The sequence below is a fragment of the Oryctolagus cuniculus genome, chromosome 7 (genome assembly GCF_051225735.1).
Source record: "Oryctolagus cuniculus isolate XC-2025 breed Fujian yellow rabbit chromosome 7, ASM5122573v1, whole genome shotgun sequence".
In the NCBI taxonomy this organism is placed as follows: domain Eukaryota; kingdom Metazoa; phylum Chordata; class Mammalia; order Lagomorpha; family Leporidae; genus Oryctolagus; species Oryctolagus cuniculus.
Window position 1 is genome coordinate 159,732,653 of NC_142873.1, and position 25,028 is coordinate 159,757,680.

Sequence of the window (25,028 nt, forward strand, 5' to 3'; positions counted from 1 at the left end):
AAGATGTCCACAAGGAAGCTGGCCTGTGGCTGTGCGCTCAGGAGAGCGTGGATGCAAACGTGGGGTGAGCAGCACATTTGCCAGATGCCGTTCCCAGCCCCGGGCTGCAGCAGTGACACAGCGTTGTCACGGAGTGGGCAGTGGGGTGAAGCAAAACAGATCTGCGTCAGGGGTGTGCGGGAAAGGATGTGTGGTCCAGCCCAGGGGACGCCAGATGCAAAGCCTCGGGCAGGGCAGGGTCGCCAGGGCTTGGGACACCAGGGGGACAGGTGGAGCAGGAGCAGAGAGGGAGCCAGGGAAGAGGAGGGGGTGCTGGTCCGACACTGGGGTTCCAAGAGGCAGCTGAGATGTGATGTCCAATGGGCTGCAGTGTTCCTGTCTGATTGACAACGTGGGGAACCATCCCAGCTGCCCTGGAGAATCGGGGGGATCCCTGCCGGGAGTGAGGAGCCAGATCCTTTCCTACAGAAGCGAGCCCAGGTTCCAGCCCCACGCCAGCATCAGGTTGTCCCATGTGCAGAGGGCAAAGGGTAGGAGGGGACCAATGCCCCAGAGGGGACACACGGAGGAGCCTGTGCTGATCAGAAAGGGAGCCTCCATCAGGTTCCATGACTCGTGGCCAAGGGGGGAGCACTTTTGGGGGAGCGAGGGCAGGAGGCAGGTGCTGGGGATGAGCCCCGAAGTGGAGACAGCAAAGAAGGATTCGGACATCAGCGTGCTGTGGTCACTGCCAGCCCCATTGCTCTGTGTGTGTGTGTATGTGTGTGATGCACATGACGTGTAGCTTAGGAAATATAAATGTGCACACATCAGAGGTTGGCAGTAAGAGCAGATGTAAATCCGGCTACGGAGGTGAGTGATGGCCGAGGAGAAACGAGGCATCGCAGGGAGGTGGGAAGTCCCTGGGGAGGGGCCCAGGCAGGGCAGTCAGCGGTGAGCAGGGCCACGGGCCTCAGCCCCATGGACGAGCTCACTGCGGGGCCCACAGTGCGCTCTGAATACTGGGGCGTGGCAGAGTGGGTTTTGCCGATGTCGGCAGAGGAGGAAGGAGCAGAACCCCAGCCCCACGGTGGCGTCTTCCTACCCTCAATCAGCAGTGGGAGGCAGGTTTCCCCGCGGTCTCCATGCTCCATGCTCAAAATGAGAAAAGACACTTTTTTAAAAAGGACATTTTCTTATCCAGGAAGAATATAATCACAGACCATTTCAGTCCCTTAAACTGAAGATGCCTTCTTTGTGCAAACCCACTATGGGCTCCAAACCCTGGTGCTGCTTCCCCACTGGGAGAGAGGCTTGGGGATGAGGGTGGAAGGCCGCACCAGGCTCTCCTGGCTCTGGACAGGCACGTGGGGCAGGCCCTGAAGTTCCAGTCTGGAGTTAGTGGAACAGTGCTGTCTCCAATCTGTAGAGAGAGAGCTCTTCTATCCACTGGTTCACTCCCCAAATGGCCACACCAGCCAGGGTTAGGCCAGGCTGAAGCCAGGAGCCTGGGACTCTTTCTGGGTCTCCCAGGTGGGCGGCAGGGGCCCAAGGACCTGAGCCATCATCTGCTGTCTCCCGGGACGCACCCCGGCAGGACGCGGGTTGGAAGTGGGGGCAGCGCTGAAAGCAGGCCCTGTGGTGTGGGACGCTTGTTCTAGACCCACCCCGTGAGCCGTTTCCAAGTGTGCGATGAGCGGCATTCAGGAGCTGTGCACCTCACCTCTGGGTCAGGAACTTTGTCGTCATCCCCCGTGGGGGAGCAGGTGGCGGGGGAGAGGCGCTGAGGTCTGACCCCCGGCTGGACCGTTGCTCCCAGCCCCTGCCGACCATGCTGGCCGCTGCTGGACAGCGCAGGCAATCTGCGCCTGGACGGCCACCGCCCACCCGCGGCAGGACAGCGGTGGCCGGCCCGTGTGCCAGCTCAGCTCAGCCCACGGGACAAGTCCCCTCCTGTGCACCGGGCAAACTCCCTCCCTGTCTGAGCACCGCCACGGCCTGCCTTCCACGCACCACCAGGCCCTGCCCGCCTTCCTGTGTAGTGGGGACCGCAAGCCCCACATCGCTGAGAACTGGAAAAACCCAACACGCTGCAGGGTGCGTCCTCCACTCCATTATAATAAAGTCACCATGAAGGGCACTCCCACTCCCATCATGCACCTGACACCATGGCACGTCTTTTTATTTTTTTTTATTTATTTTTTTTTTTGACAGGCAGAGTGTGGACAGTGAGAGAGAGAGAGACAGAGAGAAAGGTCTTTCTTTACCGTTGGTTCACCCTCCAATGGCCACCATGGCCGGCGCACTGCGGCCGGCGCATCGCGCTGATGCAAAGCCAGGAGCCAGGTGCTTCTCCTGGTCTCCCATGCAGTGGGCACCTGATATTCTGACCACAATTTGCCGTGATGTACTTAGTTATGTCGCGTTATCTTGTAATGCTGATAGAGATGAATCTGAAGGAGGCAGCCTTGTTTCATGTTTTATAGACTGATTTGTGATAGAAATAACAAAGGCAGGTTTCTTCACAAGTCTTGCAGTTAGAACCATCCCAGTGCAGCCAGGAGACCACTCAGGAGGAGCGTCTCTGGTCCAAGCCCTGGCCTGCCTCGGTCTCCCAGACTCCTCATTTCTGGGGGCCGATGCTAGACCATGGTTTTCCCCTTGCTGCATCTGGGAGCCCCGGGCAGGGGCTCGGTGGGTGCAGTGATGAATTCCTGGCCAAACAACGGCAGGCAGCTTATCGCTGGCCAAACACCAGCAGGCAGCTTATCGACCCATCCGAGAATAAGGAGCTGCTGGGAGAACAGGCAGAGTCCAGAGGGCAAAAGGGTCACAGAGCCAGGCAGGCTTGCACCGAGCAGGTCCTGCAGGCGGCCCCACGGGACAGGGCTCAGGTGCCCCCGGGAGGCAGAGCGCACCTGTCCTCCCGCCTGGACAAGGATGGAGAGCAAAGAGGCCAGGGCGTGGGTAAGTGCCAAGCTCAGGAACCATCACTGCCCCGCTCCTTTCCCACCAGGCATGGGCACCTGCGGGGAGGTGAAGGTCCCGTGTTTCCAGTGCTGAGGGGGCTAGGGGGCCCAGCCCCGAGATGGGGGTCTGGGGAAGCCTCTATTCCCGAACCTCACTTCTAGACAGCAGCCTGGCAGTGTTGAGTCCAGCTCCAGGGCCATGCCGGGAGACTGGACGGCACTGGAGAGAGCCCACCCCTAAGGTAACAGAGCGGTGGCCCCAAACAATGCCCGAACCCTGCCCTCCTCGATCTGGCCAGCGCCGGCTGTGCCAGCCTCAGGGCTACGGGCACTGGGCAGCTGATGGTGCGGCTGGGGGTGAGGGGTGCAAGAGCAGGAGGCGGGGAAGGGCCCAGGGCCGCGGCTCTGGACAGACTGGGAGGCAGCACAGACCCCGTCCCGGCCCTGCCACTCCTTCCTCAGACGCTGGCCTACGGGCCCTATACTCCACCATGTTGTGGCCACCATGGAAATCCGAGCCATGGGCTGGGGGGCAGCCCTGGTTTTCCCAGAATCTGTTCTGAAGGCGCCATCGGCAGCTCTGTCCGTGAGGTTCCCACAGCCCCAGTGCCATGGGCACCGACTCGGGGTGGCCTTCCCTGCCCACCCGCTGAAGACGGCCCCTCAGCCCCATTCTTTCAGTGCCCCCCAAGCATTCCTCCTACCCAGAAGTGTCGCCTTTGTCTTTTGGTGGCCTTGCGTCACCACACATTCAGCTTCTCCTAAGCGCCCTCCCCTCCCCCAGCCCACCTCGTGGCTCCCACCCCAACTTCAATTCCCACCATCCTCACGCTGGCCAGAGGCGCTGAGGCCCGGCCCCACACGTCCCTGACCTTCTGCCTCACCCCCCCCCCCCCAGCGGCTCCAGCCCAGCCTGGCGCTGGCGACCCTGAGTGCAGCCTTCGGCTCCGCCTTCCAGTATGGCTACAACATCGCCGTGGTGAACACGCCACACCAGGTGGGCCGGCTCTGGCTGGGAGGGCATCCGTGGGGTGTGGGGAAGGGGCACACCCTGCCCAGCCTCTCTGGGCCTCAGCCCCTGTCCTCGCCCAGGAAGACCACCTGTCAATGGCGGGGAACATGGGGTCGGGGACTGAGCTCTGGGATTCACGGGCTGAGGTGGGGAAGGGGAAAAGAGAGGGGGTCCTGGGAGGGGGAGGAGCTGGAGGCAGAGCATCCGGAAGCCTGGCGGAGGGGGGAGCTCAGCAGCAGGCCCGGAGGGGCGGGGCTCGGACGTGACTATGAGTTTGACCTGATTGATGGTGTGGGTGACCTTGGCCAGGGCAGCCAGGGTGAGAGCTGGGGAGGAAAACCTGATGGGATTGCATCTGAGGACAGGGTGAGATGAGCCCAGGTCTAGAAGACAGACAGTGCGCCCTGGGGCTGGGAGCCACAGCCAAAGCCCAGGGAGGGGATGGGGGACCAGTCTGGATTTTTCAGGTTGGGAGCCAGGTGTGAGTTCTGGCAGGAGGAATGCATTACAGAGGGAATACCAGGGATGAGGACAGATGGGACCAGCGTCAGGGAGAGCATCCCAAGGGGCAGAGGGCCCGGGACCCAGCATTCCGGTAAAGTTACCAAGCCCTGGTGTGTTATTTCTGCTGCCTATTTAAAAATAATGTCAGGACCAGCGTTGTGGCTCAGCAGGTTAAGCCATAGCTGGCAATGCTGGCATCCCACATTGGAGCAATGGTTCCAGTCTCACCTGCTCCGCTTCCAATCCAGCTCCCTACTGATGCGCCTGGGAAGACAGCAGAGGAGGGCCCAAGTGCTTGGGCTCCTGCCAGCCACATGCAAGGCTCAGACAGAGTTCATGGCTTCTGTTTTTGGCCAGTCCCAGACCTGGCTGTTGCAGCCATTTGAGGAGTGAACCTGTGGATGGAAGATTTCTCCCTCTGTTTCTCCCTCTAGGTCACTCTGCCTTTCAAATAAATAAAAAAAATTTTTAAATCAATGTTCGTAATTTATAGCTGCTGGTTTGTGGGAGGTACTGCTGCGGTTGCTCGCACATACATGAATAGCCTCGTATGTGTGTGCACACGTACATACGTAAGTGCATAGAGGCATATGTATTAAAGGCACACACACTTTTACACTTATTTTATTTATTTGAGAAGGAGAGACGGATAGGTACTAGCGGTCTGAGAGATCTCCCATCTGCTGGTTCACGCGCCAAATTCCCACAACAGCCAGGGCTGGGTCAGGGCTGAAGCCATCTGGGTCTCCCATGTGTGTACCAGGACTCGAGCACTTCAGCCGTCGCCTGCTGTCTCCCAGGTGCATGTAAGCAGGCAGCTGGACAGGAAGTGGAGGGGGCACTCTGACGATGGGACGTGGGTGTCCTGATGCCAAATGCCTGCTCCAGAACGGCATCTCTGATCAAGCAAAGTACCACTGCTTTGTCACTTGCCAAGCTCATACATTCTCTGTGAGATGTATACACGTTTATGTATGTAGAGGTATATGCATATGTATATATATCTAGAACTGACGAGGACATTGAGGCTTATATTTAAAGGTTATATACATCCCTCAGGGCGGGCGCTGTGGTGCAGTAGGTTAATCCTCGCCTGTGGCACCAGTTTCCCGTATGGGCGCAGGTTCAAGGCTCGGCTGCTCCTCTTCCAACCCAGCTCTCTGCTGTGGCCTGGGAAAGCAGTGGAAGATGGCTCAAGTGCTTGGGCCCCTGCACCTGCGTGGGAGACCAGGAAGAAGCACCTGGCTCCTGGCTTCGGATCGGCACAGCTCTGGCCATTGTGGTCATCTGGGAGTGAACCAACGGAAGGAAGACCTTTCTTTCTCTGTCTCTCCCTCTCTCTCACTGTCTGTAACTCTACCTCTCAAATAAATAAATAAATAAAGGTTATATACATTCCTCAAAGTCACACAATCAGTAAGGATATTTCCTGTGTTGCCTCTGAGAAAATAAGTCTCCGAAAAGTGAGTTTCTAACAATTTGGTGTAGATTTTTAATAATGAATTCTTCAAGGATCCTTTTTAAATTTAGTTTAATTTTTAAACAATGTATTTGTTTATCTCAAAGGCAGAGTGACGGGGGCGGGGGAGGAGATAAGACACACACACACACACACACACACACACACTCACACACAGAACAAGGGAGCACTCTTCTATCTGCTGGTTCATTCCCCAAATGACTGCACTGGCAGATGCTGGGCCAAGCTGAAGCCGGGACCTCAGAGCTCCATCTGGGTCTTCCACGCTGGCGTACTTGGGCCGTCTTCTGCTGCCTTCCCAGGCACATTAGCAGGGAGCTGGATCAGAAGCAGAGCAGCAGGGACTCAAACCAGTGCTCCAATATGGGACGCCGGCAATGCAGGCAGCAGCTTAACTGGCAGCACCGCAGCACTGGCTCGTGTGGCAGGTGTTGAATCTCAGGTAGCAGCAGTGAAGCCACAGGTTTGTTGTATCCCAGGGCACATCTCTGTGCACCGTCCCCTTGTCTCACAGCTGTGAGTATTCCCACTGAGCCTGGGGCAATGCTTTGCAGGTCCTGAAGTCATTTTATAACGAAACTTACTTTGAGCGACACGGAAGGTTCATGGACGAGAAGGCCCTGCTGCTCCTGTGGTCTTGCACTGTGTCTGTGTTTCCTCTGGGTGGCTTGCTGGGGTCGTGGCTTGTTGGCCGGCTGGTGGATAAATGTGGCAGGTAAACAGAGGGTGTGCCACCCTCACTTGAAATTCACATTAGTAACCTACACCAATTCTGGGTCCTTGTGCACTTGCTGGGGAGAAGGCGTGGCCCTGAGAACCAGGAGAGCTGCACTCTGCCCCCTTAGCCAGGGACATCAGCACCCACACCAGCCCACGGTCCCCTGGGTTCCTCTCCTGGACAGCGGCAGGGGAACGGCGTCCCCACCCCTCCTCTACTACCTGGGAGGCCAAAGCTCTCCACGGTGCTCAGTGCCACGCCTTGTAAGCACTTCTAGCCACTGCTCGCTCAGTGCTGCTGATTGGGCCGCACTGTGGGGTCACGTGACCGTGGCGCCACACTCCAACAGCTGCAGCCTCTCCCTGCCCGGCCTCGTCACGGGGAGTGCTTCTGAGGCCTGCGGTCAGACGTGGTCACTCCACGTGCGGCGGTCTCCTATCTTGTTGGGAGACCAGCTCTTTGTACTTTGCTTGGCTCACAGGGATCCACTAATCTTCCAGCCTCAGCCCGGGGGCTGTGCATACGTGTGACTCACAGATAAGGGAGACGCACAGGTCAGGGTTCCCGGGAAGGGGAGGCGGAGCCAAGGTCTCGGGGTGAGGCTCGGGGCGTCTTGTGTGATCAGACCCCACGCCCTCGGAGCCCAGTTACTGTTGCCATGATGGAGCTACATTAGGTAGCTTGTGGGTGGGGGGAGGAGTACCTCTAGTGACCATGACTCCCAAACCACGGCTGTGCCCTTTCCATACCCACGAGCAACATTGCCGGTTGGAAATTGTGGGTTTTAGTTAAAGAGCCTCTTCTTAGAAATATTTGATTAATGGCTTGCCATCCACTATGCCCCTGACTGATGGTGATGTGAGTATCCATCATTCAGACTGTTTCAGATGTCTTTTAAAATTTGTCTATTTGGGGCCGGCACTGTGGCGTAGTGGGTAAAGCCACAGCCGGCAGTTTTAGCATCCCATACGGGCACTGGTTTGAGTCCCGGCTGCTCCACTTCCGATCCAGATCTCTGCTGGGGAAAGCAGTAGAAGATGGCCCAAGTCCTTGGGCCCCTGCACCCACATGGGAGACCTGGAAGAAGCTCCTGGCTCTTGACTTCAGATCGGCGCAGCTCTGGCCATTGCAGCCAACTGGGGAGTGAACCAGAGGATAGAAGACCTCTCTCTCTCTCTCTCTCTCTCTCTCTTTCTCTTTCTGTGTAACTCTGACTTTCAAACAAATAAATACATCTTTAAAAAAAAAAAAAAACATGTCGGGGCCAGCATCGTGGCTCACTTCATTAATCCTCCGCCTGGGCTCTGGGTTCTAGTCTTGGTTGCTCCTCTTCCAGTCCAGCTCTATGCTGTGGCCTGGGAGGGCAGTGGAGGATGGCCCAAGTGCTTGGGTCCTGCACCCACATGGGAGACCAGGAGGAAGCACCTGGCTCCTGGCTTCGGATCGGTGCAGCGCCAGCCGTGGCAGCCATTTGGGGCGTGAACCAATGGAAGGAAGACTTTACTCTGTCTCTCTCTCTCTCTCACTGTCTAACTCTGCCTGTCAAATAAATAAAGAAAAAAAAATATGTGTCTATTTGAAGTGGAGCAGGTGAGGAGAGAGAAAATGAGAAATTTCCCATCTGCTGGTTCACTCCCCCAAAACCCACAACAGCTGGGGCTGGACCAGGCCACTGCCAGAAACCAGGAACTCAAGCCAGGTCTCCCACATGGTGGCAGGGACCCAAGTACTTCAGCCACCACCTGCCGGCCCCTGGGTGTGCATCAGCAGGAAGCTGGATTTGGGAGTGGAGCCGGGACTAAAACCCAAGCACTCGATACAGGACACGGGCGTCCTAATCCCTCTGCAAACATCTGCCTCTGTTCAGGCCGCTTTGTGGATCAGTCTGTGTTGTTCTGAGCGGCAACAAGAGTGTTGAAACTGTTCCAGGACCCTGGGCTTGGCCTCTTCTTCCTTGTCTGAAGTCCACGGTCACCGAGGCCTGGCGGAGAGCAGATCTCACAGAGGAGACCACAGCACTGCCCATCCGGGAGGGGTGGAGCCGGCCGTCGGTGCTGTCCCGGCTCAGAAAGGCTGGGTTGCCGGAGGTGGCCGCATATGCGGGCTGCCCAGGGAGCCTCGGCCTGGCTGACCTCTGCTCAGGCTCCAGTGGGCATCCTCCCAGGGTGTGGTCACCCCAGGGAGAGAAAGGCAGTTCAAGAAGTGCAGTTTGCTTGTCTCTGGTTTTCTGGACTGGGCTGGGAGTATTTCAGAGAACTCCAGCTCTGCCCCCAGCGTGGATCCTGGCCGATCATGACAGCTGTGTCCCTCAGGTCCAGGGATCCTCAAAGATGTGGGGAGGTCACCCTGCTTGTGCAAGTATCCTGGGGCTGGTGACAGCCTTATCACTCCCTGAAAGCGTAGAAGCTGCCAGCCCCTGGAGGTGGGGCTGGGGGCAGCGAGACAGCAGAGTGAGCTTGTGTGTCTGCTTGTAAAGGCACGGACCCCCGCTGAGGGCACCCCTGACGTCATCACCACCCACCCTCTAACGCCTTGCACTGAGAGCTAAGGGCTTCGCGTCCATCCGTAGCCCCCACCCACCGTCTTTGGCGCCCGCCCGGAGAAGAGGCCTCGGTGCCGCCTGCACTGCTGCCCTTGGCTCCGCTGTGCTTGCAGGAGGGGGACACTGCTAATCAACAACATCTTCGCCATCGTCCCCGCCATCCTGATGGGTGTGAGCAAAGTGGCCCGGGCGTTTGAGCTGATCATCTTCTCTCGAGTGCTGCTGGGAGTCTGTGCAGGTACCGGAGACACAGCTGGCAGCCTGGCCCCGGCTCGGGTCCACCAGGGGAAGGTCTCAGACAGGCGTGCCCAGCCCCGTGGCCAAGGTGGAAAAACGGGCAGGCGAGGGGTCTTTGCCGCTTCTGACGGCCTCTTTTCTGGGGGCAGCCTACTGTCTCTGGCCCAACGCCCTTACAAACCTCATGTTTCCTGGCTCTTTCCCATTGTTTAACAAAATCTTATACTGGAGAGGGATCTTTAGAAACATACCCTTGCTGGGGCTGGCTCTGTGGTGCAGCAGGTTAAAGCCCCCTGCCCTGCCTGCAGCACCAGCATTCCATAGGGGCGCCAGTTCAAGTCCCAGCTGCTCCACTACTGATCCAGTTCCCTGTTAATGCGCTTGAGAAAGCTGCGGAGGATGCCCCAAAGACTCAACCCAGAAACACAGCTTTGCCTTGAAATACAAGGAGCTGGTGAGATTTTACAAGGCAGTTTATGAGGAGGACAGACAGTTGGTTTTTTTTAAAATATATATATATATTTATTTATTTAAAAGGAGCAGAGTTTCACAGAGAGAGGTGGGGGGAGAGACAGAGAGAGAGGTCTTCCATCCACTGGTTCACTCCCCAAATGGCCACAATGGCCAGAGCTAGGCTGATCCGAAGCCAGGAGCCAGGAGCTTCTTCCAGGTCTCCCACATGGGTTCAGGGGCCCAAACACTTGGACCATCATCCACTGCCTTCCCAGGCACATTTGTAGGGAGCTGGATTGGAAGTGGAGCAGCCACGACTTGGACCGGTGCCCATATGGGATGCGGGCACCACAGACAGCGGCTTCACCCGCGGCACCACAGCGCTGGCCCCGGAGGGGAAGTCTGGACTGAGGATGGGGGCTCTGGAGAAAGGAACAGAGAACCCGAGGTCTCGGTCAGCAGAGAGGGAGATTTCTCAGCTGCAATGGTTTCTCGTATTAAACGGCAGAGCTGGGAGGGCAGTGTCATGGAGCAGTGAGTTAAGCCTCCATTTGCAATGCCAGCATCCCATCTTGGAGCTCCACCTCGAGTCTGGGCTGCTCCACTTCTGATCCAGCTCCCTGCGTATGCGCCTGGGAAAGCAGCAGCTGATGGCCCTGCCACCCACGTGGGAGACTCAGATGGAGTTCCAGGCTCCTGGCCTTGGCCTGATCCAGCCCCAGCTGTTGCAGCTGTTCGGAAAGTGAACCAGCAGATGGAAGATCTCTCTGCCTCTCTGTCTCTCCCTCTCTCTCTCTGTCACTCTGCCTATCAAGTAAAATAAATAGATCTTAAAAATAAAAAAAAAAAGAGGTATACAAGTAAACAAGCCCTGGAAACATCAGGAAATAAACCAAAGCCCAGAGCTCTCCAAATCCCAGGGACATAGTGACACCTCCCTGCTAGGAGTGGCCCAGCCTAGCAGAAACAGGGTCATAGGGAATGGAAATGAGTTAACCCCGGGCACCGGGGTCCTGGGCGGCGGCCTGGTTTCTGCTTTGCCCCGCAGGCATCTCCTACAGTGCTCTCCCCATGTACCTGGGAGAACTGGCTCCCAAGCAGCTGCGAGGTGCCCTGGGCACCATGACAGAGGTGTTCGTCATCTTCGGCGTCTTCCTGGCGCAGGTCTTCAGCCTCCAGGCCATCCTGGGCAACGCGGCAGGTGACAGGGGAGCCGGGGGCTGGGGGCCTGGCTGCTCGCCCACCTGTACCCCACGTGTCCAGCGGGCCGCTCAGGGGAGGCTGGGAGGGGAGGGGGGTCGAGAGGAGAGGTTTTGCTCCAAGCTGGGAAGGACGTGTGACAGTCATCGGTGTGGCAGGCGAATAAACGTGGGCCGGCAGCAAAGGCCCCGTGAACACAGCGGGGTTTTCACAGACATTTGCCAGTGCCGCGGATTCCACACCAACTGCTTCCTGGGTGGATCCAAGTCGCTGTGCTCCACACAGTAGCTTGAAGGGACGTAGACACTCGTAAGCCCGTGGGTGGTCTGGCAAAGATCATTCAGGGTCAGGATGCCCGTGGGCTTGGGGGTAAACCCCTCCCCAGGACAGGCTTCCCCCAGGGGGTCGGACACCCGTTTTGGAGGGAAGCCCCTGTGCGTGGGCTCCTGCCCCCTCCTGCTCCCTCCTCAGCCGATGCTCTCTCAGCAGTGTTATTGTCTCTACGCGGGCATTTCAAAAAGTTCATGAAAAATGGAATTTTAAAAAATTTTGTGCAAAAACTTTGAAATCCATGCACAGTTTCAGCCTGACAAGCATTTCCCACAAGGCCTGGAGAGGTTGATAAGCTGCCCGTTCACATCGTAGTTAGAGGGGCGGGAGGTGCTGATGTAACCCTGTCACTCCCAGGCCTTCTGGAAGGACCGCGAAGGGTGGGGACACCATGGGCAGGCGACCTTCTCAGAGGAGAGGTCGGACTGTGACGCCAGCCGAGGTGCACAGAGACTCCCTCTGTGGGGAGCAACTCGGACTAGACTGTTACTGGAATTAAGACTTATTCTATGCATCTGCTCTCCCACAATATGGCGCTGGGAGAGGAGGAAACAGCTTCTACACAGCTGCCTCCAGTTCAACCAATAAACTGTAGGACTTGCTCCTGATTGGAGGAGAGCAGCGTGCTCGGCGTGTGGGTAGCAGAGTTGGGATTGGTGGAAGAGGACTATAAAGGAGGAGAGAGACAACATGCACCAGGAACACCTGAGGAACATCTGAGTAGCCCCCGAGAGAGCCGGCTGGCGGTGTGCTGCTCCCCTGCGGAAGTGGGGAAAGTGGCAGGGGGAACCGCCCTTCCACGGAGGTGGAAGGGTCGGTAGCAAACCTGGGGAGGGCCGAGCAGATGAAAGAACAGCGCAGGGTCCTGTGTCGTTCCTCCACGAAGAGGGGGAGCAGCATAATGGTGCCGTGACTCGGATAGGAAACCTAGGCAGGGTTTAGTGTCGTTCCTCCGTGAAGAGGGGGAGCGACACCCCCCTCCCCCGGGCTGTCCTGGCTCGAGTTCCAGGTGTCGGCTCCTCCAGGCTGGCCCGTGCTCCTGGCTGTCACCGGGATCCCAGCGCTGCTGCAGCTCCTCTCCCTGCCCTTCTTCCCCGAGAGCCCCCGCTACACCCTGATCCAGAAAGGAGACGAGGACACCGCGCGGCGAGGTACTGGAAAGGCAGGTGGCGCCCCCCGGGGGTCCGCGCTGGGGCTGGGCAGCTGTGGGTAGGTCTGGCTGAGACTGAGGTCAGGGTCAGAGTCCCGGGCATCAGAGTTGAGAGATTGAGGGGGGTAGGGGATGGGAGGGTGGCAACTGGGGGCACAGCCCTGGTGCTGGGGACCTGGCTAGGGTCGAACAGTGGAGATCTGGTGAGTGTGGAGCAGGCTACGTCACGGGGAGCCGTCCCTTGCATCCTGAAATCTTTGGGACAGTGGCGGTGAGCCGGGGACATTGAGGGTGAAGTCAGAGGACACTGGCGGTGAGCAGGGGGACAGCTCATAGTGGCGGTGAGCCGGCCACCCTGGGTGACCCTCTGTCGCACAGCTCTGCGGAGGCTGAGAGGCCATGCGGCCAACGTGGAAGCCGAGCTGGACGACATGCGGGAGGAGGAGCGAGCCGAGCGCGCCGAGGGGCACCTGTCGGTGCTCAACCTGTTCACCTTCCGGCCCCTGCGCTGGCAGCTGGTCTCCATCATCGTGCTCATGGCGGGCCAGCAGCTGTCCGGAATCAATGCGGTGCGCCAGCAGGCATGGGCCCAGCCAGGCGCCCCGGGGAGCCTCAGGGGTGTGCGTGTCCCAGACGCTGGACTGGGAGAGGCTGGGAGGAGCAGAGGCCCCTTGTCTCTCAGGGGCTTCTCTGCTAACCCGGGACTGCCCAGGAAACAGCTTCCCAGAGGCCCACCTTTCTCACTGAGACAGACAGCTCCGCCTCCAGCAGGCCAGTCTTGGGGGGAGTCAGAGGCTGCCTCCCAGCTCCGCCTCCCCCTCAGCCACTCTGCCTGTCCTGGGCTTCCCAGGCGCCACAGAGAAACCTCTCCTGCCAAGCTCTTTCCTCTGTGCACGGGGCCGGCAGCACCAGGCGGACACTGGGGCTCCTGGGGAAGGCGGTTGGTTGATCCCACCTGGGCCAGGAGCCCAGGGCTTCACCTGGCCCCGATGCTGTGCCATTGCCCGCTAGAACATGGCCCCTTTTCTCTGACCGTATCTTCTGGGAGGGGGGCGTGGAGGGCAGAGACCTACAAAATCCGGAGGTTGCTTCCAGAAACCTCGGTGTTGACATTCAGGGCGGTGTCAGGAAGAGGTGCTCTGGGTCTTCCAGGATTCATGGGTTTGTTTTTAATTTTTTATTTATTTGAGAGGCAGACAGAAACAGGCAGATAACTAGACAGACAGAGCTCCCAGTCTCTATTCCTACCTGCCCCCCTCCCCAAATGCCTGCAACAGCTGAAGCCGGGAGCCAGGTCGCCCATGTCAGCGACAGGAGCCCAATCACTTGCGACTTTGCTGCTGCCTCGCAGGGTCTGGAAGCTGGAATCGGAAGCCAGAGCCAGGAATCAATCCATGGCCCTGCGGTACTGGACATGGGTGTCCTAACTTCGAGGCTAAAGGCCCACGCCCCCGATTTGTGGATGTTCAACAGGGGCCCCTGAAGGGCTGACAGCCCTGGTGGCAGCCACCAATCGGGACCAGCACACGTGGCCTTTGGAAGTGCTGCCTGTGTCACCAAGGGCGGGCGTGGGCCAGACGCCAGCTGAGCAGGGGCCGCCTTGGCCACGGTGACAGGGAAGGATGTGGCTCTGAGCTCGCAGTCCCAGGTGGCAGAGGGGAACACATCGGAGCAGTCGGTGGTCCAGCTCTTGGTGTCCCGACCCCATCACCACCTTCCGTCCCAGGGTCTGCATCCCGGGCACAGAGGGAAGCCAGCAGCCTGGGTCCTCGGCCTCCCTCACACACCGCATCTGTGTTTTAGATCAACTACTACGCGGACACCATCTACACGTCAGCCGGAGTGGCGGCTACTCACTCCCAGTACGTGACGGTGGGGGCCGGCGTGGTCAACATCGTGATGACCGTCATCTCCGTGAGTGCCTGAGACGCATCCTTCCTGGGCAGACAGGAGCCCCACGGGGTCAGCTGAGTGCTGTGGCCCCGCTCCTGGGGTCACATACTTGCTACCTGTGTGAACCCCACCAGGTGACTCCAGGAACCTCAGATGCAAGTGTCTTTGTGAAATGCTGGTGGCACTTGCGTTCCTGGTCTTCTGATGTAGTGAATGTTGTTGCCATATTGTCACTTCGGGGTTCAGGATTTAAAATCCGAGCCCCAGGTGCCTTGATCTAAGTGCTGTGTTAGAAAGATGAGCTGGCCGGCACCGTGGTTCACTAGGCTAATCCTCTGCCTATGGTGCTGGCACCTCGGGTTCTAGTCCCAGTTGGGGCGCCAGATTCTGTCCCGGTTGCTCCTCTTCCAGTCCAGCTCTCTGCTGTGGCCCAGGAGTGCAGTGGAGGATGGCCCAAGTGCTTGGGCCCTGCACCCCATTGGAGACCAGGAGGAAGCACCTGGCTCCTGGCTTCGGATTGGCACAGCGCTGGCTGTAGCAGCCATTTTGGGGGTGAACCAATGGAAGGAAGACCTTTCTCTCTCTTTCTCTAACTCTGCCTGGCAAAAAAAAAAAAAAAAAGATGAGCTGATGAGTTACCCCCTGGTCATCTCCATTTTCATTTGTTGAGTTGCTTCCATGGCTGAAATTTTTCGGAGGTTATTTATTGCTTCTTTGTATTTTCCCCAGAGCCGGGCTAAGTCCTGACCAGCTCCCAGGGGATTCAGAGTGGCAGGGAGGGGAGGGTTAAGGGGGAAAGGGTCAGGGTGATGGAGAACTGAGGGAGGTCCCCAGACCCAACGCTGAAGCCTTTCCTCCCACTGGCTTCCCTTGGCCCCTCCCCTTTCTTTCTGGGAGGGGGCAGGGTCCCGCCTCCTCGGAGCCGCCTCCAGGATAAAGGAGCAGGTCTAGGACCTCCCTCTCCACCATCCTCCCCGGAGGAACAATATCCGGGTACAGGCATGCAGGACAAACTCGACCCTGGGTACAAGACAGGCATGGCCGTCAGTCATGCTGCTGCCTGGCCCTGGCTGCACGGCAGTGGTGACCCTGCCTGGGCTGTTGGGAGGGCGGAGGTAGCGGGACTCGGGGGACCGTGCAGGGCCTGGTGCGGAGCTGCCATGAGCATGGGCGAGACGCCTTATTCAAAGTGCAAGAGGAAGGAACCGAGCAGAAGGAGCAGCAGGGACCGAGCGTGGAGGAGGAGCTGGCTGAGAAGTGCATGTCCACAGAGTGGACAGGGCCGGGGAGGGACCCTGGAGACGCGAGTCCCAAGTCCGGTTGGCCGGAGCACCAGGGCGTGGAGGGGGAACTGTTTTTAATCAAGGTTCTATCATTGTTTGGGTGTGGTGAGGCCACCAGATCAGGAGGCGCCTGGTGTTGAAAGGTTGGCTGCTCCCAGTTCCCAGGAGGAGGGGTCCAGCAGGACATGCCACGCCACGGGGGTGCCGGGGGCCGGGGGGCCGCCCCAGGGTCAATCATGGGGCCGGAGGCGACAGGGAAACGTAGGCAAGAGAGCTTGTGGTTTCTGTGGGAAGGAACAGGCGAGGCAGGGGAGGCAGGCTGGGGACTGCCAGGGTGGAGCATCTCGGTGGGCTGACCAGGGAACAGGGCAGGCGGACAGCAGCCCAGAGTGGGAGAGCCCACCTGGTCAGGGTGGGCTGCGTGTGAAATGGCTTCCTGGGACACTATGGCTGGGGCTCGTGGGATCGGGCAACTGTCGGGGGCAGCACCCCAGGGCCAGCCAGGCCCCGAGATGCGAGAGCAAAGGTGGCCACTACAGCGGGGAGGTAACTGAGGGGTGGTGGGAGCCCCCGGGTGGCAGCAGGGGACCGCGGACCGTGAGGGGCGTGGGGGCTGCAGGGCACCCCCGGTGCTATCCCTGCTCCTCACGGCTGGCTTCCCCTGCAGGCAGTGGCCGTGGAGCGGCTGGGAAGGCGGCTCCTCCTGTTGGTGGGCTACGGCCTCTGCGGCTGTGCCTGCCTGGTGCTGACCGTGGCGCTCCTGTTTCAGGTCTGACCCCACTCTCCTGGCCGGGGAGGGCAAGGTGGCAGTGGGGGGACAAAATGCAGGGAGAGGGCTTCCCTACAGGGGCCCTGGCTCTGGGTGGCACCCCTGGCCTGTGGTGAGGCAACACCGGCTTGGGCACAAGTGTGAGACCACACACCATCAAGGATGAACCAATGAGGACCCAAGAAGGGGACTTGGAAATCGTCCCCTCTAGAAGTGGAAGAAACCGGGATCCGAGGTCCGTGTGGGTGGCAGACCACACGTGGAGATCGGCCACACAGCGTCTGCTGCAGTAGGGACGGGGACACACAGGAGGCTGCAACGGAGGGAGTGAGCCAGGCGTGAGGCTCCACACGCTCCGTGGGCTCCAGGATGGAGTGGGCGGAGCACCTGCTGGACCCGGTCAGCCTGCAACAGGAAAGCCTTGGGGTCCTGGCTCCCTCAGCCGGGTCCTCAGACGTCACTCAGATGCCCCCAAGCTCACTGCCAGGGACCAAGGCTGCAGGGGAGGGCGGACAGCAGACAGGGTGGTGGGCGGGCTACCAGAACCCACAAGTATGGGACAGAGACGGCTGGGGGAGCGGCAGGAAGCCAGATGGAGACCCAGTGGGGAAGGATGGGCAACAGCAGAGCCCGTGAAGGAAGCAGGAATGAAAACTGCCCGTGAACTTCAGCACAACGGCCCAGCAAAGCCTGTGCTGTTCAAGTTCTCGTCCACGGCCCCCAGCAAAGCCTGCGCCGTTCAAGTTCTCGTCCACTCTCAGCACAACAGCCCCAGCAAAGCCTGTACCATTCAGGTTCTCGTCCACGGCCCCCAGCAAAGCCTGCGCCGTTCAAGTTCTCGTCCACTCTCAGCACAACGGCCCAGCAAAGCCTGCGCCGTTCAAGTTCTCGTCCACTCTCAGCACAACAGCCCCAGCAAAGCCTGTACCATTCAGGTTCTCGTCCACGGCCCCCAGCAAAGCCTGCGCTGTTCAAGTTCTCCTCCACTCTCGTATCCACTCTGTGATCTGCAGGAGTTACAAAAGCACACATGATGGCCGTAATATGAAGTGCTTTTGCTTTTTAAATTATTTTTTGAAGATGTACTTATTTATTTAATTATTTGAAAGGCAGAGTGACAAAGAAGAAGAGACAGACAGAAACACAGAGAGAAAAGGATTGTCCATCCATTGGTTCACTCCCCAACTGGCTGTAGCAGCCAGGGCTGGGCCAGGCCAAAGCCAGGAGCCAGGGTCTCCCACATGGATGGTAAGGACCCAAGTACTCGGGCCATCATCCACTGCCTCTCAGGTGCGCTAGCGTTAAGGGGGAGCTGGCTTGGAAGTGGAGCAGCCAGGACTGGACTGGAACTGGGGATCCAAGGTGGGCTGCTGATGTTGCAAGCACAGCCTAACCCAGGGCAGCACGATACAATGTTTCCACGCACTCAGCTTGTGTCTCCTGGGTTCCTCTCTGTCCTTGTTGCTGGCCAGGTTATTGCACCCTGTCCTGAAGCCCTTCCAAATGAAAAGTGTGCAACTGGAAATGTGACCCAGCCTGGTACAAGGACGTGTGAAGACGTTCTCCCATAACTTGAAGACAAGGTCTTTGCTTTTTCCCTTCTCTTCCAAGCTTTAATTAATTTTTATTTGAAAGAGAGACAGAGACAGAGAGATCCTCTGTCTGACGGTTCATCTCCCAAATGCCTGCAACAGCCAAGGCTGGGCCAGGCTGAAGTCAGGAGCCAAGAACTCGACCCTGGTCTCCCACGAGGGTGGCAGGGCCCTAAGTACTTGGGCCATCACTTGCTGCCTCCCAGGATGCCAGGAAGCAGAGCCGGGACTCGAACCAGGGCTGTGATAAAAGATGTGGGCGTCCCAAGTCCCCCCTGGACCACTGGGCCAAGTGCCTGCTCACAAGAACATTTCCGGTCTGGAGGCAAGAGAGACCGGAAGCGAAGACATTGCCACCGAGATCCCTGTCGCTGCGTTCCACAAACCTCCGTGGCCTACTTGGTGGCCCTTCTCTTCCTCTCGTCCTGTGGACTCCGTGGAAAATCTCCTCCCGCTTGGTGCTGATACCGGCTGCCCCATCCACCTGGCCATGTCCTCCTTTGCACGAGGCATTGAAATGGACCCGGCCTCCTGCCGCTCCCCCAGCCGTCTCTGTCCCATACTTGTGGGTTCTGGTCGCCTGCCCACCACCCTGTCTGCTGCCCGCCCTCCCCTGCAGCCTTGGTCCCTGGCAGTGAGCTTGGGGGCATCTGAGTGACATCTGAGGACCCGGCTGAGGGAGCCAGGACCCCAAGGCCTTGCCCTCGACTGAGTGACGTGGGCCAGTGCTTGGTCCCCGCGGGGTCCCTGCCTGTACTCTGGGCTCACAATGGTAGGACAGACGGCACCGACCTTGCTCAGAGGGATGTGTGGACACCCAGTGGCTCACGCCTGTGGAGTGCAGAGAGGGGTGGCCGACGGGAAAACAAGAGAAAGACGCGCCTGAGCCCCCCACTTGAAAACAGCCAAGGCTTCCAGAAGCCTGCAGAGGAGCAGGCTGGGGGTGGGGCCTTGTTCTGACCGCCCTCTCCCCACAGAGCAAGGTCGCTGGGCTGTCTTACCTGGGTGTGCTCTGCGTCTTTGCCTACATCGCGGGACACTCCATCGGGCCCAGTGAGTACTGCCTGGCCCCCGCCCCGCCTCCACCAGCCCTGTAGGGCCCTGCACATAGCAGGTGCACAACAAGTACCTATGAAGTGAGTGGAGTCCGTGAGGCCCGTGTCCACAGTATTCCCGATACCCCACCCTCCCCGCCTGTGCAGACCTCACCCGTCCTGAAGACCCCCGCCCGTCACCACTTCCACGGCGGCCACTCCAGTTCACTCCAGTCCACTCCTGAGGCTCCACACTTGGTCTCGCTGCCTGGGGCAGATGCCTCTGGGTCCTGAGACGCTGTGTGGATGTGTGTAGGAGGCCTGGGTGCCCGGCAGTCCATCCGCCCCCCATCCCCGCCTGTGTGTCCCAGGAGTGGCCACTGTCCTCCCTCGGGCCAGGCTGCCTGCATGAAGCACACAGGTGATCAGCTGAGCTGGCAGATCCCCCGTGGGCGGATGTGACATTTGAGCCTGGTCTCCTGGGAAGCAGGAGGCAGGGCAGTAACTCCCTCACCAGCAGCCTCCTTTCCCCTGGGGTGCGGGAGTTCCACCCTTTTGAGTGCCAAGAGCAGCTTCATCCTGCGGCTTTGAATCCCTCTCCCCATCTGCTGTGCATGTCCAGCGGGGCAGAGTCCCTGGGAGTGGGGGAGCGGCAGGGGGGTCTCTGTATAAAGCCCCTGAGCTGGATGCAAGACAGACAGATGTACAGGATAGCTGTGGCACTAAGATTTCATGGGGGTGGCAATTGTGGGAAACTGGCTTTGGACGCTTTAGGGAAAGCTCCTTGGGGGGGTGATCATGAAAAACTGTTGACAAAGAGACGAACCCAAGGAGACGGGCAGCACTGGGGGCTGCCATTCCCAGACCTACCACAGGAGGGCAGCACTGCCCAAGCCCAGGAACTCGCTGAGCCGGCCTCAACCCTCTAGAAGTTCAGGGTGACCCCAACACAGAGGAAGGGGGTGACACCCTGGGGGCATCTGGGAGGGGAAGGTCCACTCCCTGCATGGACCGAGTCCTCACTGCTGCTTTGCCTTCCTCCTCTCTGCTTTGCTTCCGCACTTCCCGTGCATGGGGATTCAACTCCAGGCTCCCGACCTGGGTTTTGCAAAGCAGACCTCTGTGGCTCCTGGCCCAATTGTGACCTAGTTTTGCAGGGCAGGGGTGGGGGCCTTTCTGGCCCCTGATCCCAGCAGAGGCTCCCACAGGGTCGGGGGCCGGGCCCAGCCAGGCCCCCTGCACACTTCTCGCCCCCCTCCCTCGGCCCAGGCCCCGTGCCCTCGGTGGTGAGGACAGAGATCTTCCTGCAGTCCTCCCGGCCAGCTGCCTTCGTAGTGGATGGGACGGTGCACTGGCTCACCAACTTCGTCATAGGCTTCGTGTTCCCGTCTGTGCAGGTGAGTGAGCCAGGGCCCCGGGCGCCCCCATCCCTGGGCCTCCCTGATGGGCGCTGAGATAGCCAATGCCAACCCTCCTGTACGGAACACTAGCCATGCCCGAGACGCTGTGCCGTGACGCGGGGGCTCCCCCACCCACCCCGTAAGGCCAGGGCTCTGGCCTGCGGCGTTCAAGGGTAATAGAGAGCCTGCTGGAGCCGGGGCGAGGGGACACAACCCCCCAACCCCTGCCCTTCTGGCTCTCAACACACCAAGGACGTGAAGGCCGGGAGGTCTGTGGCTAAAGGCCAAGGATGCCTGTAAGGGCAGGATCCAGTTTTCTGGCTGTCACTGGCCCAAGAGCAGAACAAGACTGGCCACCACAAAGCCCCTGGGCACCCACAGGACTGTCCCTGCCAGGGCCCGCCCCACGGCCTCCCGCTCTCTTCGTCTCTCGGTCCAGGAGGCCATCGGAGCCTACAGTTTCATCGTCTTTGCGGGCGTCTGCCTCCTCACCGCCATTTACATCTACGTGGTCATCCCTGAGACCAAGGGGCAGACGTTCGTGCAGATAAACCGCGTCTTCGCCCGGAGGAACGGGGTGGAGATCCCGGAGAAGGAAGACGTCGCCAGGGCGGAGCCTCCTGGGCCCTGCACTGCTGGGAAGGGAACTTCCTTTTAAAGCTTCTGCACCTGGTCCTTGGCCGGTGCCGTGGCTCACTAGGCTAATCCTCCGCCTGCGGCGCCGGCACCCCAGGTTCTAGTCCCAGTCAGGGCACCGGTTCTGTCCTGGTTGCCCCTCTTCCAGTCCAGCTCTCTGCTGTGGCCCGGGAAGGCAGTGGAGGATGGCCCAAGTGCTTGGGCCCTGCACCCGCATGGGAGACCAGGAGGAAGCACCTGGCTCCTGGCTTCGGATCGGCACAGCTCCAGCTGTAGCGGAGCTGCCATTGGAGGGTGAACCAACGGAAGGAAGACCTTTCTCTCTGTCTCTCTGTCTCACTGTCTAATTCTGCACCCGGTCCCTGCGCCCAGACTCCAGGCCTCCTTCTGGAAGCTTCCCCTCTGCACATCCTCCCATCCTGCCAGCCTTGGCCCACCCTGGCAGGGGCCAGGCCATCAGCCTGCAGCTTTTGAACCGAGAAGCTTAAAGGATTTGCAGCAGCAGCTTCGAGCCATCGCCAGCTCGCTCTCTCGGCCACAGCCGTCTCACCTCTTGCAGGCCAGGACTCCGCGTGACCTCTCTTAGCTTCCCTTTCCATGTCCCTGCACCGAGGCCAATACAGCAGGTGGAGACGCTTGATAAGTTGGGAAGCATTTTACCATATCGGGGGTTATGTTCACGGTTCCTGTTAAAATGCACTTGACCGGTGAGACCCCCAGGCAGCTCTCTGCCTGTGCACACAACCCTGGACCCGGGATCGGACCTGTAGGAGCCCAGGGTGTGGCTTCAGCACGTCACGTGACTGAAGGAGCCCAGGTACCCCCAGGAATTCCAGGAGCACACCTATGGCTCCCCCAGAGTGAGGCTTCCTCCCTGTGGGGCTCATACCCTTCAAGGGTCTCCAGTTGGGCCTGCTGGAAAGGGGGTGGGAGCCCCGGCCTCACGGTCCTGGGCCCGGGCGAAAAAGCCACCAGCGGAGGGGTGCAGGCGTGAACCTGGTCATCCAACACAGCTGCTGCCCTCCGAGGCCCAACAGAACATGGCCTGAGGCCTCCGTACAGGCGTGAGTAGGAAGTGGAGCCCGGACTTGGGCGGGCTGGCGGGCTTCTCCCCAGTGGAATGAGGGGCGTCACGAACAATTCTAGGCCAATACATTTGACAACTTGGCCAAAAGGGGCAATCCCATGAAGGAGTCGCCGTACTGAAGAGACACAGGCGACCTCACAAAGTTGCTGGAGTTCGGATTTGAAAGTTAAGCTTATTTTGGTGCAGAAAATTCTTGAAATCCCCGCACTGTGTTTTCATTACGGGCATTTTTCACTATTTGCACTGGTTTTTCATTGTCTGCATTTTCTCTGAATGTTTTGAAGGCCCCCGTGTATGCACAGTTTTAACAGTGTTTTACATCAAACTAAAATTTTCCATGAACTTTTTGAATTACCCTAAATCAATGAAAGAAGCTGAATTTGTGGTTTAGAAACCTTCCCCCAAGAGAAGAAAATGCCACATCCAAATGGCTTCACTGGTGAATTCCACGAAACATTTAAAGAAGAAATCATATTAATTTGACCCAAATTCTTCCAGAAAATTGAAGAGGAAAGAATACTTCTCAGTTCATTCTTTGACGTCAACATTACTCTGATACCTAAACCAGATCGAAAACATAAGAAAACTCCAGATCAGTGCCTTCTGTGGACATAGATACGACAATAATTAGCCAAGGGGCTGGCGTTGCGGCTCAGCGAGCTGTCGCCTGTGACATTGGCATCGCGTCTGGGCGCTGCCTTGAGGCCAGGCTGCTCTGCTTCTGATCCAGCTCCCCGCCAATGTGCCTGGAAGGCAGTGGAAGGCGGGCCATGTCCTCGGGCCCCTGCATCCACATGGGAGACCCAGATGAAACTCTGGATTCCTGGCTTTGTCTTGGACCAGTTCCAACCTTTGCAACCATTTGGGGAGTGAGCCAGTGGATGGAAGATCTCTCTCTTCTTCTCTGTTTCTCTTCACTCTCCCCTTCAAATAAATAAATATAAATCTTTTTTAAAAATTGGGCAAACTTTGGCAAATAGAATCCAGGAATGGGGGACGAATATTACCTGACATCACGACTCATTGTAAGGCTACGGTGTTCAGAACAATGTGGTGTTGATGCAATGAAGCACAACGCAAAGTTCAGAAACGGACACCCACGATGTGGACCACAGCAATGATGCAGTGCTGAAAGGAGGTGTCTGGGGCCGGTGTTGTGCCGCAGCGGGTTAAACCACCGCCTGTGACACTGGCATCCCGTATCGGAGTCCTGCTTCAAGTCCCAGGGCTCCGCTTCCAATCTAGCTTCCTGCTAATGCAGCAGACGACGGCCCAAGTGCATGGGCCCCTGCACCCACATGGGAGACCCGGAAGAGGTGCCTGGCTGTTGTAGCCATCTGGGGCGTGAACTAGCAGATGGAAGCGCTCTCCCTGTGTCTCCCTCTCAACCTGTAACTCTGACTTTCAAATAAATAAATAATCTTTTTTTAAAAAGAATTCACACTGGTAACCCACACTGTCTCTGGGTCCCCGTGCACCTGCTGGGGAGAAGGCGTGGCCCTGAGAACCAGGAGAGCTGCACTCCGCCCCCTTAGCCAGGGACATCAGCACCCACACCAGCCCACGGTCCCCTGGGTTCCTCTCCTGGACAGCGGCAGGGGAACGGCGTCCCCACCCCTCCTCTACTACCTGGGAGGCCAAAGCGCTCCACGGTGCTCAGTGCCACACCTTGTAAGCACTTCTAGCCACTGCTCGCTCAGTGCTGCTGATTGGGCCGCACTGTGGGGTCACGTGACCGTGGCGCCACACTCCGACAGCTGCAGCCTCTCCCTGCCCGGCCTCGTCACGGGAGTCCTTCTGAGGCTTGGGGTCAGACGTGGTCACTCCACGTGCGGCGGTCTCCTATCTTGTTGGGAGACCAGCTCTTTGTACTTTGCTTGGCTCACAGGGATCCACTAATCTTCCAGCCTCAGCCCGGGGGCTGTGCATACGTGTGACTCACAGATAAGGGAGACGCACAGGTCAGGGTTCCCGGGAAGGGGAGGTGGAGCCAAGGTCTCGGGGTGAGGCTCAGGGCGTCTTGTGTGGTCAGACCCCACGCCCTCGGAGCCCAGTGTCACCTGCTCCTAAGATCCCAGACTGCACCTTGGAAGTCCCTGAGCCGTCTCTTGGTCGCCGTCTCCAGGACAAGATGCCCATTCAGCAATGTCGTCATTGTCACCAGGTCCCTGGCTTGAATGCCTCCACTGACGGGCGCTCGTCACCTCCCAGGACAGCCCCTCCCAGCCTGGCCTTGAAACCAGCTCTGCCGTGGGCCGACTTACCTTCTCTGGGAATGGCAACAATATTAGCACTTGCCCAGGAGTTTCTCCGTAGACGTGGGCATACTCTGGGTGCCCGGCCCATGTCCTTGGACTCTGACCCCTTCTTGCACATCCTGTCCAGTCTGAGCCTGGGACGCGACTCCACCTGGGGGAGCAGCCGCTGAGGGGGCCCCACAGTTTCCTGTACCAGGTTCCGGCTTCACAGGGCCACAGGGCGCCCCCTGCTGGCTGCCTCCCTTCCCCGTCTTCCCGAGTTTCCTTCCTCTTCCGGCCCCGGGGGCCGGGGGCAGCTCCAGGAAGCCTCCCCGAAGGTCTGCAATGGCCAGGGCTGGGCCAGGTCAAACCGGAGCCAGGAACACAATCCAGGTCTCCCACATGTGTGGCAGGGGCCCAATCACCTGAGCCACCGCCTGCTGCCTCCCGGGGCTGGTGTTAGCAGGAAGCCGGAGCCAGAGCCGGAGCTGGGCGTGAGAGCCAGGCCCTGGGACGACGAGCG

The 25,028-nt window shown here is 58.9% G+C and overlaps 1 protein-coding gene across 6 annotated transcripts; it reads left to right on the forward strand.

The window, feature by feature from the left end:
- The first annotated feature begins 2,806 nt into the window (after window positions 1–2,806).
- Window positions 2,807–24,035, forward strand: SLC2A7 (solute carrier family 2 member 7). 6 transcript variants are annotated; one of them, XM_089301523.1, is made up of 13 exons: window positions 2,807–2,946; window positions 3,847–3,945; window positions 6,499–6,659; window positions 9,318–9,442; window positions 10,943–11,095; window positions 12,450–12,575; window positions 12,953–13,143; window positions 13,926–13,979; window positions 14,378–14,488; window positions 16,418–16,519; window positions 19,089–19,164; window positions 20,415–20,542; window positions 20,985–24,035. In XM_089301523.1, exons 1-13 carry the CDS (start codon window positions 2,920–2,922, stop codon window positions 21,201–21,203), a joined length of 1,572 nt encoding a protein of 523 aa, XP_089157649.1. In that variant the 5' UTR covers window positions 2,807–2,919; the 3' UTR covers window positions 21,204–24,035. The 6 variants fall into 6 exon arrangements, with proteins under 6 accessions (XP_089157649.1, XP_051714179.3, XP_089157650.1 ...); XM_051858219.3 differs by lacking the exon at window positions 13,926–13,979; XM_089301524.1 differs by lacking the exons at window positions 12,953–13,143; window positions 13,926–13,979 and having other exon boundaries at window positions 20,942–24,035.
- The last annotated feature ends 993 nt before the right edge of the window (window positions 24,036–25,028 follow it).

What these genes read in the sequence shown, in the direction of transcription:
- SLC2A7 (XM_089301523.1), top strand. Translation starts at nt 2,920, where the DNA reads ATGGAGAGCAAAGAGGCCAGGGCGTGG. An exon ending in GCAAAGAGGCCAGGGCGTGG is followed by an intron (nt 2,947 to 3,846) that starts GTAAGTGCCAAG and finishes CCCCCCCCCCAG; the next exon opens with CGGCTCCAGCCCAGCCTGGC. An exon ending in TCGTGTTCCCGTCTGTGCAG is followed by an intron (nt 20,543 to 20,984) that starts GTGAGTGAGCCA and finishes CTCTCGGTCCAG; the next exon opens with GAGGCCATCGGAGCCTACAG.